The sequence below is a fragment of the Dipodomys spectabilis genome, unplaced genomic scaffold (assembly GCF_019054845.1).
Source record: "Dipodomys spectabilis isolate Male_0828 unplaced genomic scaffold, ASM1905484v1 ptg000197l, whole genome shotgun sequence".
NCBI classification, from domain to species: domain Eukaryota; kingdom Metazoa; phylum Chordata; class Mammalia; order Rodentia; family Heteromyidae; genus Dipodomys; species Dipodomys spectabilis.
Genome location: NW_024870874.1, coordinates 2,961,234 through 2,978,121, shown reverse-complemented (window position 1 = coordinate 2,978,121; position 16,888 = coordinate 2,961,234). Strand labels below are relative to the sequence as shown.

At 40.7% G+C, this 16,888-nt stretch overlaps 1 protein-coding gene across 1 annotated transcript; it reads left to right on the top strand.

The window, feature by feature from the left end:
- The first annotated feature begins 6,887 nt into the window (after window positions 1-6,887).
- On the top strand, window positions 6,888-13,569 carry Ndufa4 (NDUFA4 mitochondrial complex associated). Its single transcript, XM_042696066.1, has 4 exons — window positions 6,888-7,041; window positions 8,110-8,198; window positions 9,300-9,360; window positions 13,353-13,569. The coding sequence occupies exons 1-4, from the start codon at window positions 7,000-7,002 to the stop codon at window positions 13,407-13,409; spliced, it is 249 nt and encodes an 82-aa protein (XP_042552000.1). The 5' UTR covers window positions 6,888-6,999; the 3' UTR covers window positions 13,410-13,569.
- Window positions 13,570-16,888: the final 3,319 nt, after the last annotated feature.

The window sequence follows — 16,888 nt, the reverse complement described above, 5'->3', positions numbered from 1 at the left end:
GCACTTCCTTTTGCATACTCTGTATTTAACACTGTGCACTTTGCAGCTCTCTGCTTTGTGCAGGATATTCTATCTATAAGGAATGCAAAGCTCCTTCATTTTTGACTCATCCATCTTGTACATATATATATATATATGCAGTATATACATCTATGTTAGATAGATGTATACATTTATATGCTCCATTTCCCAAACCAAGTCACCTGGCTAAACTTGATATCAACAGGGAAATGAAATAAAATCTGTAATAAGGGTCAAAGTCAGGGATGGGAAGGTGGCTCAGTGGTAGAGCGCTTGCCTTGCATGCTTGAGGCCCTGGGTTTGATTCCTCAGCACCACATAAGCCAAAAAGAAAAAAAAAAGCCAGAAGTGGTGCTGTGGCTCAAGTGGTAGAGCGCTAGCCTTGAGCTGAAGAGCTGAGGGACAGAGCTCAGGCTCAGAGTTTAGGCCCCATGACCGTACCCCCCCCCCCCAAAAAAGGATCAAAGCCACTGTAGCAAAGTCTGACTTTCTGACTACAATAATTTTATGTTGGGCTGGGAAGATGGCTCAGTGGTAGAGCGCTTGCCTTGCATGCCTGAGGCCCTGGGTTCGATTCCTCAGCACCACATAAGCAAAAAGAAAAAAGCCGGAAGTGGCGCTGTGGCTCAAGTGGTAGAGCGCTAGCCTTGAGCTGAGGGACAGAGGGAAGAGCTGAGGGACAGCGCCCAGGCACAGAGTTCAGGCCCCACAACCGGACCCCCCCCCCAAAAAATAATTTTATGTCTTTGGTTTACAATCAGTTCTTATTTTGTTTTTCTCAAGATATTCTCACTAATAGAAACAACCTAGCTGGACTCTGGTGGCTCACACCTGTAATCCTAGCTACTCAGGAGGCTGAGATCTGAGGATTGTGGTTTCAAAGCCAGCCTGGGCAGGAAAGTCTGTGACACTCTTATCTCCAATAAACCACTCAGAAAACTGGAAGTGGTGCAGTGGCTCAAGTGGTAGAGTGCAAGCCTTGAGCTGAAGAGCTCAGGGACAGCACCTAAGCTCAGAGTTCAAGCCCCATGACTGACAAAAAAAAAAAGGAAAGAAAAGAAACAATCTAAAATCCTATAGGTCATTATTTCTAACTCAAAGTCTATGATCTGTGAATAAAGCTTTAGTCTCTTTCTTTCCCCTTCCTTTCCTCAAGCTTCCTATCTAAGTTCTCCAGTCTGAGCTATAATCCTACCTCAAGGCAACAAACTCTATATTGGTTCTATGTATGTATCATCTTGATCTGGTGAGCTATAAAGACTTCATTTACCTTCCAACAGTCAATGATGGGATCCAGACTGGGTAACTACAATGAAAGAGAAAGAGATATATACTTGTTTTGAAGTTTCTTTGGGTAGAAGTTACTGGTGACTGAAGGTACAAGCAGCCTTGAGCTGGGTGTCGGTGGCTCATGCCTTTAATCCTACCTACTCAGGAGGCTGAGATCTGAAGAGCACAGTTCAGAGCCAGCCTGGGCAGGAAACTCTTTGAGACTCTTACCCCCAATAAACCACTCAGAAAACCGGAAGTGGTACTGTGGCTAAATTGGTAGAGTGCTCTCCTTGAGCTAAAGAGCTGAGGGATAGTGCCCAGGTCCAGAGTTAATCTTGATTAGGGCCCGATTTGGCCATCTGAGAATTCTTTCTGCTTCACTGTTCTCTTGGCTCTGGCCTTAGATCAATCTAAAAAGCACACTAGAGAATCAGGTATAGAAAGATAAGCATATCTTTCTACCTGCTTCTTATCTTCAGAAGATTGGGGAGCCCAAATATCATTTCACATATGAGGCAGTCACACTCTCTAAGCTAATAGTTATTTTATCAAAATGTAGTCTACTTCTCTTCTATTTGATTCCTGTCATCTTGTGCACCAATGACCATACCCATGAATCTTTTTGAGCCATGCTACGTATTGACAAAATACTACACATCACAAATCTGATGACTTCCAACATTCTCATTTTCCCTATGTACCACTGAAGATCAGCAATGGCTTTGCTCTAAGTGGTTCTTATTCTGATACATTCATTAAAAAAAGCCACTATTTAGAATATTATTTTATCAGTGACAGAGAGAAGACAACAAACATGGCAGAGTAGGATCCTAAAGCTTATGCATAACATGTCAATTTTCACATTTCATTTACTAACAAAACTGGTCATTTCATCAAACATGATAATAATGAAGTAAGCCAACGTGATTTCCTTTTACAAGAGAGTATTTATGTATAATAGAATCAATTGCATATATAATTCCTACTTGTGAAGCTCACACTGAATTTTATCATGTTTCCTTTCTATGGCTCTTTTTTCTAGCTTTAACTCTACCCAAACCAGCTTAATATATAGTTCATATACTCTTCTCTCTAACTTTAATGAGTAAACTATAAATGTTACAGTTTGACATGTTGTTTAATATTTAGTGAAATTTATATTCTGTACCTCTAATTTGTTAACATTTCCAAAGACATCACTTAGCTATCCATAGTACTGTCATGTGCAGAAACAAGATCAATGACAACACATTAACTTGCTAGATTTTACTTTCTTATGAATGATGATATTTTTGTTTACTTATTATTTATTAGTCAAATAATTACTTAAAAGTTATTGCATTATCATTCAAAATAAAATATTGAAGAAGAGATCTCATCCAGGCACTGGGGGAATCACACCTGTAATTCTAGTTACTCAGGAGGCTGAGATTTGACTATAACTGGTAGCCAGCCCAGGCAGGAAAAGTCCAAGACCCTTATCTCCAATTAACTACCAAATAAAGCTGGAAGTGGAGCTGTAGCTCAAGTGGTAGAGCACTGCCTTGTACATGAAAGCTTAGGCAAAGGGCTCAGGGCCTGAGTTCAAATTGAGGACCATTAATTAATTAGCTAATTAATTAACAGCAAGGTCTCTTCTACCTTGTAATTTATTTACTGACCTATCTACGCTTAGTATCTCAGTATTCTTTGTTCATGTCTAAGGACTTTCTGTGTCTGTAATACTATGCTGATCTTTAACAGCCATACTCTTTACCATCATCTTATAAGATGTCAGAAATTATTAATCTCTCACTGATTTTTCTTTTTATTGTTATATATCTACCACATTGGCTTTCAGCACTTTTTTTTCTTTTACTGTTAAAGATTTTTAAAGTCTCAAAGCCATTTGTCTCTCCAATTAGAATATTCTTCCTTAAAAAAAAACAAAATGGGGAAATGGCGCTGTGGCTCAAGGGGTAGAGCACTCACCTTGAGCCCAAGCCCAGAGTTCAAGCCTCACAACTGACCAAAAAACAAAACAAAACAAAACACAATGGGTTATCATCCTTTTTTTTTTTTGTCAGTCGTAAGTTTGGGTTTTATCCCTGAGTTCTTCAGCTCAATGTAGCACTCTACCACTTGAGCCACATTTCCACTTCTGGTTTTCTGTTGGTTAATTGGAGATAAGAGTCTCATGTACTTTTCTGCCCCAGCTAGCTTTGAAATGTGGTCCTCAGATCTCAGCCTCCTGAGTAGGTAGGATTACAAGCGTGAGCCACCTGTGCCTGCCCTCCAACTTCTTTTCACTTAGGTTTCAACTTAAATATCTGCAGAGAGATTCTTGTTTACTGTAAGTAAAGCAACCTTCTCTCCTCTACGTCTCTCATGTGATTTTTGTCTTATTGTATTTTGCCATCACTATTTAAGACTATTGAGTATTGATTATTGCCCCCAATTAGCATGTAAGATAATTTTAGCATGTTAAGATAATTTTCTTCTTCATTACTATATTCTTGGTGGCTAGAACAATGCCTAGTACAGAGTAGGTACTTTGTAAAAGTTCAGGAAGTGAATGGAAAAAAAGGTAATAGGCTTCATAAAATTCATGTCATATCACCTTTTTACTAATCATACATTTTGTGATGATAATGGTGACGACGATGATGTATTTGTCGTATCTCCTCTCCCACTCAGTACATATTGGAATCCTCAGTTGTCTGGACCTTGTGACAGACCTCTTCTCAACCTTCTCTTGCTAAACAATCTCATTGATTTATATGATTCATTTTAAACCAGAGTCCTAAATTTATTCTTTTACTTATTGTAAAGGTGATGTACAGAGGGGTTACAGTTATATAACTAAGAAAATGAATACAATTCTTGTTGAACATTGTTACCCTCTCTCATTTTCTTCCGCTATCTCCCTATAGTGTTTTGTGAGTATCATTGTTGCATTTGTTCATTCTGTGTCTCACCATTTCTGTGATCCCTCTTCCCATTCCCAAATCAGATAAACTTCTCTAAGTGGTAGAGCACTAGTCTTGAGTGAAAAAGCTCTGGGATAGCACCTAGGCCCTGAGTCCAAGCTCCATAACCTACCTAATTTTATTCTTCCAGTCTTACTGGGTAACAGTAGCTCATGCCTGTAATCCTGCCTACTCAGTAGGCAAGAATCTAGGAACAAGATTGGAAGCCAGCCGAGGCAGGAAGGTCTGTGAGACACTTATCTCCAATGACCTTCCAAAAAATCAAAAGTGAGCCTGTGGCTTAAGTGGTTGAGTTCCAGCTTTGGGCACAAAAACTCAGAACAACACCTAGACCATTAAGTTCCAACCCTAGGACAATCTCTCTTTCTCTCTCTCTCTCTGTGTCTCTCTCTCTCTCTCAATATTTCCCTCTCAATCTCTCTCTCTTCAATCTCAGTTTCTCTCTCTCTCAGTCTCTCTCTCTGTCACACACACATTATTACAGTCTAGCTTTCTATTCTGCCCTATCGAAAAATCACTGTATAAGTAGACATTTATCTACTATTCTTTGATTTTATTTATAATTAGCATCAACACCCACAAAGCTAGTCACAAGTGAACCTCTGAAATTATTCTTTTTTTAAAAATATGTTGGTAATCATTACTTAATTATTTTACCTATTTTAAGTGACTTTATTATTGTTATTGTAAAGTTGATGTACAGAGAGGTTCTGGTTACATAAGTCAGGTACTGGGGCTGGGAAGGTGGCTCAGTGGTAGAGCACTTGCCTTGCATGCATGAGGCCCTGGGTTCGATTCCTCAGCACCCCATAAGAAAAAAGCCAGAAGTGGCGCTGTGCCTTAAGTGGTAGATTGCTAGCCTTGAGCTGAAGAGCTGAGGGACAGCGCCCAGGCCCAGAGTTCAGGCCCCACAACTGGACCCCGAAAAAAAAACAAAAAAAACATGTCAGGTACTAAATGCATTTCTTTTTAAGCAGTGTCACTTCTTCCCTCGTTTTCTCCCAGATTCTCCCTCTTGACCTCTTTCCCTGTAAGTTGTATAGTTAGTTCATTTTCGATATTATATCTAGTATGTATCACTGCTGCATTTGTTCACCCTTTGTCCCACCATTTCTGTTCTCCCTCTTACCCTCCCCCAAACAGATAAATGTACATACAAGACAAAAGGTATAGAAATCAAAAGCAGTGACAAAGGAGAATTTTTTAAAAAGAAACAAAGTAATTATAACTTTTTATTTCCATTTCTTGGCGTTCATTTCCATAAACACCATTTTATATGAACATATGCTCATGGGTATCTTTTGTGATCCTCTCCTAAGAATATCCTCTTTTGGTCTTATTATGTGAATGTCTAGATCCTTGTATAATTTGTCTAAGTGTGTGTGTTGTTGTTTTGTCTTTTACCATCCTGTGTGTTTTGAAATTATTCTTAACTGTTCTGCTCACTTCCTAAATGTCTTTGGAGTCTTCCCCCCCACCCCATCATATTCTCTGCATTATTCCAGGCTACTATTCTCACTTGCATGAACTATTGTAATGGCCTCTTTGCAAGTAGGTTCCTCATCTTTCATGCTTACTCATCATTTATCCATTCTTTATGGACAAAGCAAAACTGTGGAAGCTTCTGTTTGACCAGCTTCCAAAAGTTCTGCACATAAAACCTTCTATAAGTGGCTCTGGGCGCAGATCTGGTTCCCAATCTGACCTCTCCAGTCATGCTAGACTTCCAGGTCATTCGGGAGCTTCTCCCTTTTATGGCAATCATATCTGCTCCACACATCTGCATCTGCGATTTTTCACTTAGGTACTGTCCGCTCCAAGCTAACTTTTTCAGAGGAACTGTCTCCTACTCTTGTTAGTTCTCTACCTGCTGGATCACTAAGGGATCTTTGGGGGATCCGATTATCTGTTGTAATGTAACTCAGGTGTCCCACAAAGCCTGTTCTACAGAAAGTTCTGGAAGAAATCGAATGAAGGTAGTGGACCCAGGTTATTTGTAGGAACAAGACCATATTAAAAATGCAATTTCTAGAAAGGTGCCACTGGCCCACACCGAGAGTGCTGTGATTGGCAGACGGTGGAGCAGAAAGGAGGGCATGCTGCAGTTCTTCGTGAAGGTAAATATGCAACAGAGACCATAGCTTCATGCTTAACCTCCACGCTGTAAGCCACAGGCTAAAACAGGGAGAAGCAGCTGCTGTCTGCCGAAACCACAGCTGGCGGGTGACCTTGGCGTCTGGAGACCCGACCCGCCCTCCAGGCGCCGGGCTGCGGGTCCGCCGGGGCGCCGCACAGCTCCCTCGGCGGCCGCCAGGGCCGCCCGGCGCGCGCCCGGCACGCGCGGCCCCGGCTCTCCGGCTCCGCGCGACCCTCTCAGTTCTCAACACATAGGTCTCCCAGAAAAGTGCCTGTCTGGTCCATCGAAAGCCTCTCGTTCCGACTGGCAAGGTTACCAGCCAGAAATATCCACGGCACAGGAATAAAGGATATGTCACCTTGGAATGGAATGGTGACAGGCAGGCCAGGTTAGGGCGGTGGCGTAAGGAGGTTGATCGAAACAGGCACTATTAGAGACAGCCGCATCCGGGACCTCCCGCCGGGCGGCTGCGCTGGAGCGAGAGGTCCTTCAGGTAGGTGGATCTGGGTGACATTGGACGTCCGCCCCGGCTAGGGTTCGCAGACGGCGTAAGTCTCGTGCCTGGAACGTTTGTTTATCCTTCAGGCCTCTGCTGCAAACATGCTCCGCCAGATCATCAGTCAGGCCAAGAAGCATCCGAGCGTAAGTGTCCCGGTGTCCCCATTACTGTCTCGGTCCCGTGGGAACAGCCTCCCCCCGCAGCCCCCGGGCGACCCTTCGAGTTAGACCCTGTCTGGCCTTCGGGCGTCCAGGTTGACCCCGGCCCTCGAGCCCTGTGGCCTTTTAGGCCGTGCCTGTCGGGTTTTTGCTGGCAGGCCTAAGGTGAGGGACACCTACGAGGAAAATATACTGCCTGGTGATGTGGGGGTAAAGTTAAGGGGCTGCCTTTTGTGGGTGGGTGGGTAGAGGTGGGCGTGCGTCTGGGGGGTTCGGATCTGTTTGTTGTGAGACTTGTGTGGGGAGCATGTTTTCCCCGCATTGCACCACCAGGCCTTCCGGATTTTAAGGAGCCCTTGAACTTGGAATCTTCACTTTGGATGCTTTGACATTTGGGGAACTTGAACTGCAGAATTTAAATTTCATTTAAATCTTTTTGGAGTCTCATTCCCTGCCTCTCCCCCCCCCCCCCCCCCCCCAGCATGTCTATATGCAAAAAAAACAACAATAACTGAAAGGCCCTCAGCTATATACCTTTTGATCTTTATCTTAAACCCAGTTCCCTGAATACTTAATAAGAGGCGGTAAGTGCGTTTTCTGATTAAAGCCAATATTGGTAATAGGCTTGTTTCTACTTATGCGGACTCTTTTCACAGAGGTTATGTTTTTCATACATCCTTTTGGGGGCACAGATAATTTCCAGAACACTTACAGCTGATGCATGGATCAAGAAAATGTGGTATAAATTGTTGGAAAATTTTAAATGCCCATAAAACGTGCTCCATATAAGTAAATCAGATACTTAAGCAGGATCGTTTTAACGTCCTTTGCAAACTCCCATTGCATTAGAATAGTAATTGTAAGTCTTCTGTTAGATTACTCTTATACGAAATGTTCTTTTATGCTTACTTAAATTGTAAGACAAATTAGCAAAGAAGCCGTTTTGAGATTTGGAAGTTTTATCTCTAGAAGCTATTGTAACCTCTCCTTTAGTCAATACCAGGAAATTTGAAGTTGTTTCTTAATTCTTGTCCATTTTCTCTTCGGTTCCAGTTGATTCCCCTCTTTGTATTTATTGGAGCGGGAGGCACTGGAGCAGCCCTGTATGTGGCACGCCTGGCCCTGTTCAATCCAGATGTCTGGTAAGTACTTAAAAATGTTTACAACTTTCTTGGTGGCTCACACCTGTAATGCTAGCTACTCAGGAGGCTGAGATCTGAGAATCACAATTCAAAGCCAGAGTGGGCTGGAAAGTCTGTGAGACTCTTATCTCTAAGTAATCACCAGAAAAACTGGAAGTGGTGCTGTGACTTCAAGTGGTAGCACAAAAGCTCAGAGACAGCTCCCAGGCCTTGAAGTCAAGACCTAGGCAGGACCAACAACAAAAAAAGTTAAAAACTTTGATGATTTGTCAAACTGGTTAAGAGTTAGTCATTTTAGGGTAGGTAACATCGTAGTTACCTGACTTTTGTGGCCAGATAGTAAGTTCAGATCTTTGTTTAGCTATGGTCATTTATTATTTTTCTGATTTTGAAACTAATTTCTTTGATTTTTATTTTCTTATTTTCTTTTTGGTATAATAGAATTGCTTTTTTTGTTTTTGTTGTTGGTTGTGGGGCTTGAACTCAGCCTAGGCGCTGTCCCTCAGCTCTTCATCAAAGCGAGCACTCTACCACTTGAGCCACAGCGCCACTTCTGGTTTTCTAGTGGTTAATTGGAGATAGGAGTCTCATGGACTGGCTGGCTTTGAACCATGATCCTTAGATCTCAGCCTCCTAAGGATTATGAGTGTGAGTCACTGGTGCCTGGCTAATAATACCATATTTTATGATGGCATTAAAAATTGTATTTGTTTTGTATGAAGTATTTCCTAATGATTTAGGAATAGAGCTGCCTACTTTTTCACAATAGGTAATGTTGAAAAAAAACAAACAGTTCAACATACCTGTCACTTCAGTGATAAAATGAAAAGCCTTTGTAGAAGCCATCATCTTTCTCCTGTAATAATGATAGGGACAGGACAGCTTCCCCCCAAAGATCTGTGCTCTACTTTTTCATTACTTGATTATGTTGATTGCTTTGTTACAGAATCTGTTCCTATTTTAACTCCACAATAAAAGTATTGTACTCCTTGTGATGGAATGAAATTGACCTATTCATATCATCAGTTTAAATAAATATAAAACATCATTCTAAAAAGTCCTTCAGTACTATAGTAATTACAATTTTTTTATTCAATTTAGTTGGGACAGGAAGAATAACCCAGAACCCTGGAACAAACTGGGTCCCAATGATCAGTACAAGGTAAGGTTTCAGAATTGTTGAAAACTAATAAATTGGCCATGGATAGTTTTATTTAATTGTATAATTAAGGTAATTATATACAATTAAATTTCTGTTATAATGAACTTTGTCCAATGTAGACTTCTTTGAAATTGAAATGGCCCGTTCTAATGAATATTTTTACTAATTTCTTTCTCTTCACTAATCTTTATTTTCTTTCTCTTTACTAATCTCTTTCTCTCTAATTTGTTCTACTATTTTTTTTTGGGTCTGGTCATGGGGCCTGAACTCTGGGCCTGGGTGCTGCCCCTCAGCAATTCAGCTCAAGGCTAGTGCTCTATCACTTGAGTCACAGTGCCACTTCCAGCTTTTTTCTTTTTTGCTTATGTGGTGCTGAGGAATCGAACCCAGGGCCTCAAGCATGCAAGGCAAGCACTCTACCACTGAGCCACCTTCCCAGCCCTGTTTTACTACTTTCTTACCCTGGGTGTGATCAAGTCCTGAGTTTAACCCCAGGGTTGGCGCGCCTGTGAGTATGCGTGCGCACGCTCATGCGCAAGCTCATGCGCACGCTCATGCGCACACACATGCACACACACACACACACACACAGAACTGCTTTAGATGAAACATGCCATCTGACCAGTATGTGAATACTTTGTCTCAAAAAATGATCAGTAGATACCTGATATTTTTTCTTTTTTGTTTTTGTGTCTGTCCTGAGGCTTGAACTCTGCCTGGGTACTGTCCCTGAGTTATTGTGGCCAAGTCTAGTGCTTTACCACTTGAGCCATAACTCTACTCCTGGAGTTTGGTGATTAGTGGACAAGTTCCAGTGACTTTCCTGACAAGGCTGGCTTCAAATTGTGATCCTCAGATCTCAGCCTCCAGAGTAGTAAGAGTTATAGGCATGAACTACCAGTGCCCAGCCTTATTTTCTTTTTGTCTTATGAATTTAAGTAGTTAATTTCAGAAAAAAAAAGTTGGTACATAAGAAATGCTGAATAAAACCAAAGAGGCCTTGATCCTTTGACCAAACAGCATACCACAGCATACCGCATTATTTTATATACGTAGTTCAGAAAACATACTGAATGATGCTGGTAAAGAAGCTAGTAACCTGTGCTTTGGAATATAATAACACATGTAAATATGAGGCTTAATGAACTAGAAATAGAATAACAAAAAACCTAGTGTGTGACATAGAGTGAGCTGTGAATAGCTATATTACTGGTAGAGACTGGAGAGCTGAAGACACATGTTACATAATTGTAAAAATAAAAAGAAACTAAATGTAGAACTGTGTGAACCAGGGGTTAGTGAAGTCAACTTACTACTACATTTAAACCCAGGCACTAAAGTTGACTACATTATTGTTCTTATCATTAACTGTCTGACCTAAGAGAATTTGTTTTTCTGGCCCAGTAACATACTAACATCAGCTGTGGACATATGATTTTCTCTGGGAAATCATGAGTAAGGGGCAATGTTATCTGCCCTTCTGAACTAATGTGTTTCCTCCATTGTTCTTTTCCATTTCTCATGAGATCACAATTGACAGATAAGGGCTGCTCTTCAGCCTGGACTTGAAGAAAAGTTAGAACAAGGGATTTATGAAGGGCTTATAAAATTTTATTATAAGCCACTAAGATTTGAGGTGGCTATGACAAGGTACTATATGGATGACTTAACAGAAGTTTCTCACAGTTCTTAAGATCAAGGTGCCAACCAGTTCTGTTCAAGATGAAGTACTATTATGTCTTCCTGAAGTTGTGAGAGAGGATGGAGCTGTGTCATGTTTCATACTTATAAAGGAAGTAATTTAATGACATACTTTACCTCTAGAAGTCCCAATTCCTCAATACCATCATCATGTTAGAGATTAGGATTACAACATGAATTTTAGGAAGATGTAAATATTCACTTCACATCAAAGGGTTATGTGTTTCTAATTATGAAAAGCCAATATAAACAATGAGATAGGACCAAAATAGAAGCATTAAAGGCTTAGCAACACATTAGGTAATAAATTATCTCAGGTTTAAGATTGGAGATTGTTATTGTAGGGGTTCCCAGGTTACCCACTATTAAGCTGAGAAAAAAGACAGGGACATAAAAGTAAAAAATGCAGCAGATCTGAAAATGTGCTCTATGAATATATACCTATGAAGCAATGCATTAGAAGTCTGTTTAGCTTTGAAAAAATTGGCAATGATTTCTTGAGCTGTCTGCATGGGCACAGGAGACTGATCTTGCTTTTTACTCTGAGTTTTCTAAGTCATATAACTTCATCTTCACCTGTCTTCATTGAAAAAAATTGGAAAAGCTTATATGATTTAAGATACAAAGCATACAGAATGTAGGCCTGTGTATGACATCTTTTGGAAAGTCCTTAAAACATTGATATTACTGTTTTTACCCTTCTATACATTTTTTTTAATGTTCTGTGAACATATTAGAGAATACCATGTCTTCATTTTTTTTTTAAGTCTCATTGTCCAGGTTAGGGGAGATTTTTTTCCCTAATCAAGTGAAGTAAGAGTTTTTGAATCAGAGATAAAAAAAAGTTTGAAAAATAATAGAAACAGATGTGTGCACTTTTTTCTTTTCTTTTTTCTTGGGGAAGCCAGTGCTGGGAATCAAACCCCAGTGTCTCACACAGGTTAGTGAGCTACTCTAACCCCCAGCCCTGAGTTTCTTATTTAATATAAACTGAAGAAAATATCAGTGATGATTCTGTAACATGGATTCTTCTGGTAATAAATCGTGTAGTCTTCAAGTAATTATAGAATGAATGCTTCTATGGGGTCTTGGGCACACAAATGAGTAAACCTTCCGGACTTATGTGCATTGTGATTTCTGTTTTTCAGGAGAAATTCTGGGTCAATCAAATGGATTTAATTTATTTCTAAAATTAATCTTGAATATAAATAATTTCTCTTTTTTCCTATTTTGTGCCAAGGTTTAAGCTTGTGGTGTCATGATTACTGGGCAGATGCTCTACTACTTTAGCTACACCCCCAGCCCTTAGAAATTTTAAATCTGCAAAAATTTTGTGTTTTCTCAATGCTATCACCAGATGTGAGTGTGTCAGTTTGATATTGATACAGTCTGGATTAGGAAATAAGTAAAACTCTGTGACAGACAGAAAATGGAGAAGCCATTGAAGCAAGTCAGGTTTTTTTTGTGTGTGTGGGTCGATCTTGAGGCTTGAACTTGGTCTTGGTGCTTGTACTTGGGGTCTGGGCTCTGTCCCTGACCTGCCTTTTTTGTCTTTTGGAGATAAGTGTCTCATAGGCTGGCTTCTATTCACAATCCTCAGATCTCAACCTCCTGGTCTGAGCAACAAGCATCAGGCTGCAAAGTCAGTTTTTGTCTGAGAAGTTGCATAAACCACAAATGAAGCATATTTCTAGCTTTCTTGGTTTTAAGATTTTTCCCATCAAGATTTATAGCGCTGTAGTCAAATAGGTATGATAGTTGTCTATATTCCTATTTTTCTTATTGGAGATGCTATGTATTTAATGTACGTGAAGTAAGAATTTACAGAATTAGAAGTAGGGGCATATACAATAAGAAACAAATGCCAGTGGTTCATGCCTGTAATTTTAGTCACTCAGTAGGCTGAGATCTGAGGATTGAGGTTTGAAGCCAACAAAGGTAGGGAAGTTACCTGCAATTGATTACCTAAAAACCAGAAGTAGAGCTCTGGCTCAAGTGGTAGAGTGCTAGCCTTGTGCAACCAAGATTAGTACTCTGGCCAGGAGTTCAAACCCCAAGACTGGCACACACAGACACACACACACACAAAGAAAAGAACAAAATGAATAGTGTACCACGTTGAAATAGTGTATTACTTTGAAATAGAATTGTGGGTTTTTTTGTTTTGTTTTTTACTCTATTTGGCCTTAAACTCAGGTTCTTGCATTACTAGGCAGACAGAACTCTAAAACTTTTATGCTGTTTCTCTGTATTTGATAGATTATCTAAAATGTCATTTCCCTTTTTTCAAGTTCTACTCTGTGAATGTGGACTACAGCAAACTGAAGAAAGAAGGTCCAGACTTTTAAATTTAAAAAACCTCACAATAAAGCTGCTTAAAATGAAGGTCTTTCAGAAGCCATCCGCACAATTTTCCACTTCGCTAGGAAATATCTCCTGTAAATGCATGTCATAATTATGTTGATTTGTTGGATTTATTACACTGATTAATAAATCTCTGAAACTTGATGTGTGATACTATTTAATGCTGCAAATCCACTCTGAACTTTTATAACTAAGATATAGAAAAATACTAAACTATTGGAATTTGAAGAAGTTCTTAAATATGTATAATTGAAAATGAGACTTTAAGCTGCTTTAATAAATTTTCATCTACTGTGCAACCATTCACAACTTTACTAGTAGAGTATTTAATAAATTGGAGCTGGAAATTATGCAAAGAATTCTTAGGGAGAATATTCAAGCCTTTGTGACTGGCAATTTGGAGAGCTGGATGTTTTGTTACTGAGTGATGTTAAAATGTATCCAGTTTTTAGTTTTTTATTTTATTTTATTTTTTACCTTGGCATTGTCTTTGCTGAAGATTTCCAAGGATTATAAATTGGATTCTGAGTCTTCATTAGCTAACAAATGGGAGCTAGTAGCTGAGAGATCTTGAAAATTTCTTCTTTTGAGTCTTGTCATACCTTCAAAGGCATACAAGTAAATCAGAAAAGTTTAGGAAGGGGATATGAGGGAGAGTTACCTTTTTAAAGAAAAGGTTAGGGAACTGGAATTAGGTTTAAGGTTAGGGAACTGGAATTAGGTTTAAGACATAATGTATGTTTTTGTCATTGATACAAACACCCAGTTCAGATCCTTTCATAGTCAAATGGGTTGATGAGCAAAAAATTTCAGTTATGGCTAATCAAGAATTACACCCCCCCTCCCCCCCCTTCACACACACACACAGACACATATTGTCGGTTGTGGAGCTTGAACTCTGGGCCTGGGCGCTGTTCCACAGCTCTTCAGCTCAAGGCTAGTGCTCTGCCACTTAAGCCACAGTGCCACTTCTGGCCTGTTCTGCTTATGTGGTGCTGAGGAATCGAACCCAGGACCTCATGCATCCAAAGCAAGCACTACCACTGAGCCACCTTCCCAGCCCCAAGAATTAACCATATTTTCTATATCTGGTTTCACATAGAGGTAGAAATTATCACATCATAGAAACATTTAATGGGATGATTTTGACTTTAACATAAGTAAAAAGCTTGTTAAGCATCTTTAACCTGTAAGGAACTGAACTAATCATTTGGGTTATCTCAAAATATAAATAGCTGAAAAAAATTAAGATGAATCAGATCTTCAGAAACTATTAGCGTCTTTCATGATTTCAATCTTGGGAGCAGGATTGCTTAGTGTTATCACTATAGACTTTTTCAGCCAATTCTTTATATATGTAATGGATAGTTCTATGTATTACAGCATGTTTAGCAGAGACTAGCCTTTACCACTGAAGATCAGTAATGCTTATTCCTCTTCTTATACCATATTGTGAAAAGCAGAAATGATTCCAGACAAGGATTATGAAAATAACATCAACTAGTCTTTCTGTGTACAATAACTTCCTGATATAGCCGGATTTACTTTTAATACATAGAGCATGACACCTATTCCAGGTTATCCTTAATTGCCCTAAAAGCAATGCCTTTAACATTGAAAACCTCCCTGTTCCTCAGAGGGCCTTGGGAAGAAGTCCTGTCTGACTTGTTCATCTTAATACACCCACATCCCCAAAGAGGAGGGCTCTCATGTTAGTGCTGAGGAAGCTAGGGCTTGTTCTGCCACTTCTTGGTTGCTCCTCTGGTTGGTTTTCCCCTCCACTGACTTCTTGATTTCTCACTGGATAGAACCCACAAGGTACCCAGGGAAGGGTGTGGCCTGCTTACCCAACTCTGCACACCACCAGATATTCCAGGATTGGAGTGAGATCCAGACCCCTAGGACTTATGAGCAATACTACACATTCCCCTAAGATGTGTTGTAGGGACCAATATAATGGGCTTTACCTTGCTCCTTGCTGTACCCTGAGAGCAACAAAAGCAGAATAGATTCTCATACTGGCCATTCTCAGGGGTGAAGGCAGTTGCTGCTCTGGTTAATGTACTGGTCCCACAGGCCCTGATTTTAGGGCCAGGTACAGGAAGCAGGGGAACAGTGTTTTCCCCTGCAACTACAGACTCTGCCAGCTTTATTAATCTCTGGGTTTTCTTGTCCTCCTCATGGTTTCCTTTCTCCCATCTTTACCCTGAGTTTTTCCCTTGTGAGAGTTTCCCTTTGGGGAAGATGGAATTGGGTTTGTTAGTGCCCCTCTCACTTTGAGGTAAAAAAATCAAGAAACTGCTCTCTCTAGAGGACCCCTTTGGAATCTGAGCAAGTCAATGAGTTTCTGAGCTCATGAGTATATATTTGAGTTGTCCTCTACTTTGTTCTCCCTTAGAAAACTAAGGAGTGGGGGAAGGTGGACTTTCCTGTTCACCCTCATCAAACTGGTAATTATGTGCTGATCAAGACCTATAAAAAGGCTTGAACCAGTCTTGGTGCAACCTTTTCTGGTCTTCTTAAGCACAGAAACTGCTGTTTGAACTGCTGAAAAGGGTTGGACACACCACAGTTGAGTAAAGGAAACTCTGACTCCAACTTGTCATCTCATGCCCAGGAAGCACCAAGTTAACTATAAAAATTGTAATTGTACTCTGATTCCCCAGGTAATATCACTGGTCCCATAGTAGGGACCTAAAAGCCAGTTCAATGGGTTCAGGTACTCTTAGTCATTAATAAAACTAATAGTACCCTCAAACCATCACCAGAGGGATGTTACTAAAAAGGAAGGGATATCAGTTCTCTGGGAGGTTCTTTTCAACCCTCACTCACATTTTCACTGATGCAATTGGGATTCCCAGGGAAGTACCAAATAAGTTTAAAGCCACATATCAAAATACAACAGGATTTGAGTCCATACTATTTTGGTAGCCTATAATCATAGTCCTGAAGGGATGTCCTGCTTCAGACCATTCTGCCAGGCCTTACTGAAGTCCTGCTCTGTAGCTCTGGCCCATAATCTCCTTGGGCCCACATCGTTAACCCCCCCTCCTCCATGACCTTTCCGCCCACCTCCCTCCCTGCTTAGCTCTTCTTTTTGCTCTGCTTCTCTCTTCCCTTATGACCCTGCGTGCTTTCGCTGGCCTTTACCCCAAAGGATTCCCGGGACACTGTCCCGAAAGGCTGTCCTGAGCCACACCACCCTGCCGGGCCTTTTAGGCTGGCTGGGTGGCTCTCCCGAGTACCTCCTTGTGCCGACCTCCTACCCCCTCATCCTGCGGGCCTCTCTCTGGCCTCCGTGCATCCATCGTCCATCCCTCCTCCTGCCCCTACCCTGTCTCCTCTCCCTGAACCTACCCCATGGACCGGCCAGGACCCCATCAAGAAAGGGAGCCTTAGGCCAGAGCCCTGGCCAGGTCTTTAGGGCCTGCTTTGTGGCTAAGAAAGGTATCTAGTCTCCACT

Excerpts from the sequence above, each read along its gene's own strand:
- Ndufa4 (XM_042696066.1), top strand. The coding sequence starts at position 7,000 with ATGCTCCGCCAGATCATCAGTCAGGCCAAGAAGCATCCGAGC. Across the intron at positions 7,042-8,109 it reads AGGCCAAGAAGCATCCGAGC|TTGATTCCCCTCTTTGTATT; the intron begins GTAAGTGTCCCG and ends CTTCGGTTCCAG. Across the intron at positions 9,361-13,352 it reads GTCCCAATGATCAGTACAAG|TTCTACTCTGTGAATGTGGA; the intron begins GTAAGGTTTCAG and ends CCTTTTTTCAAG.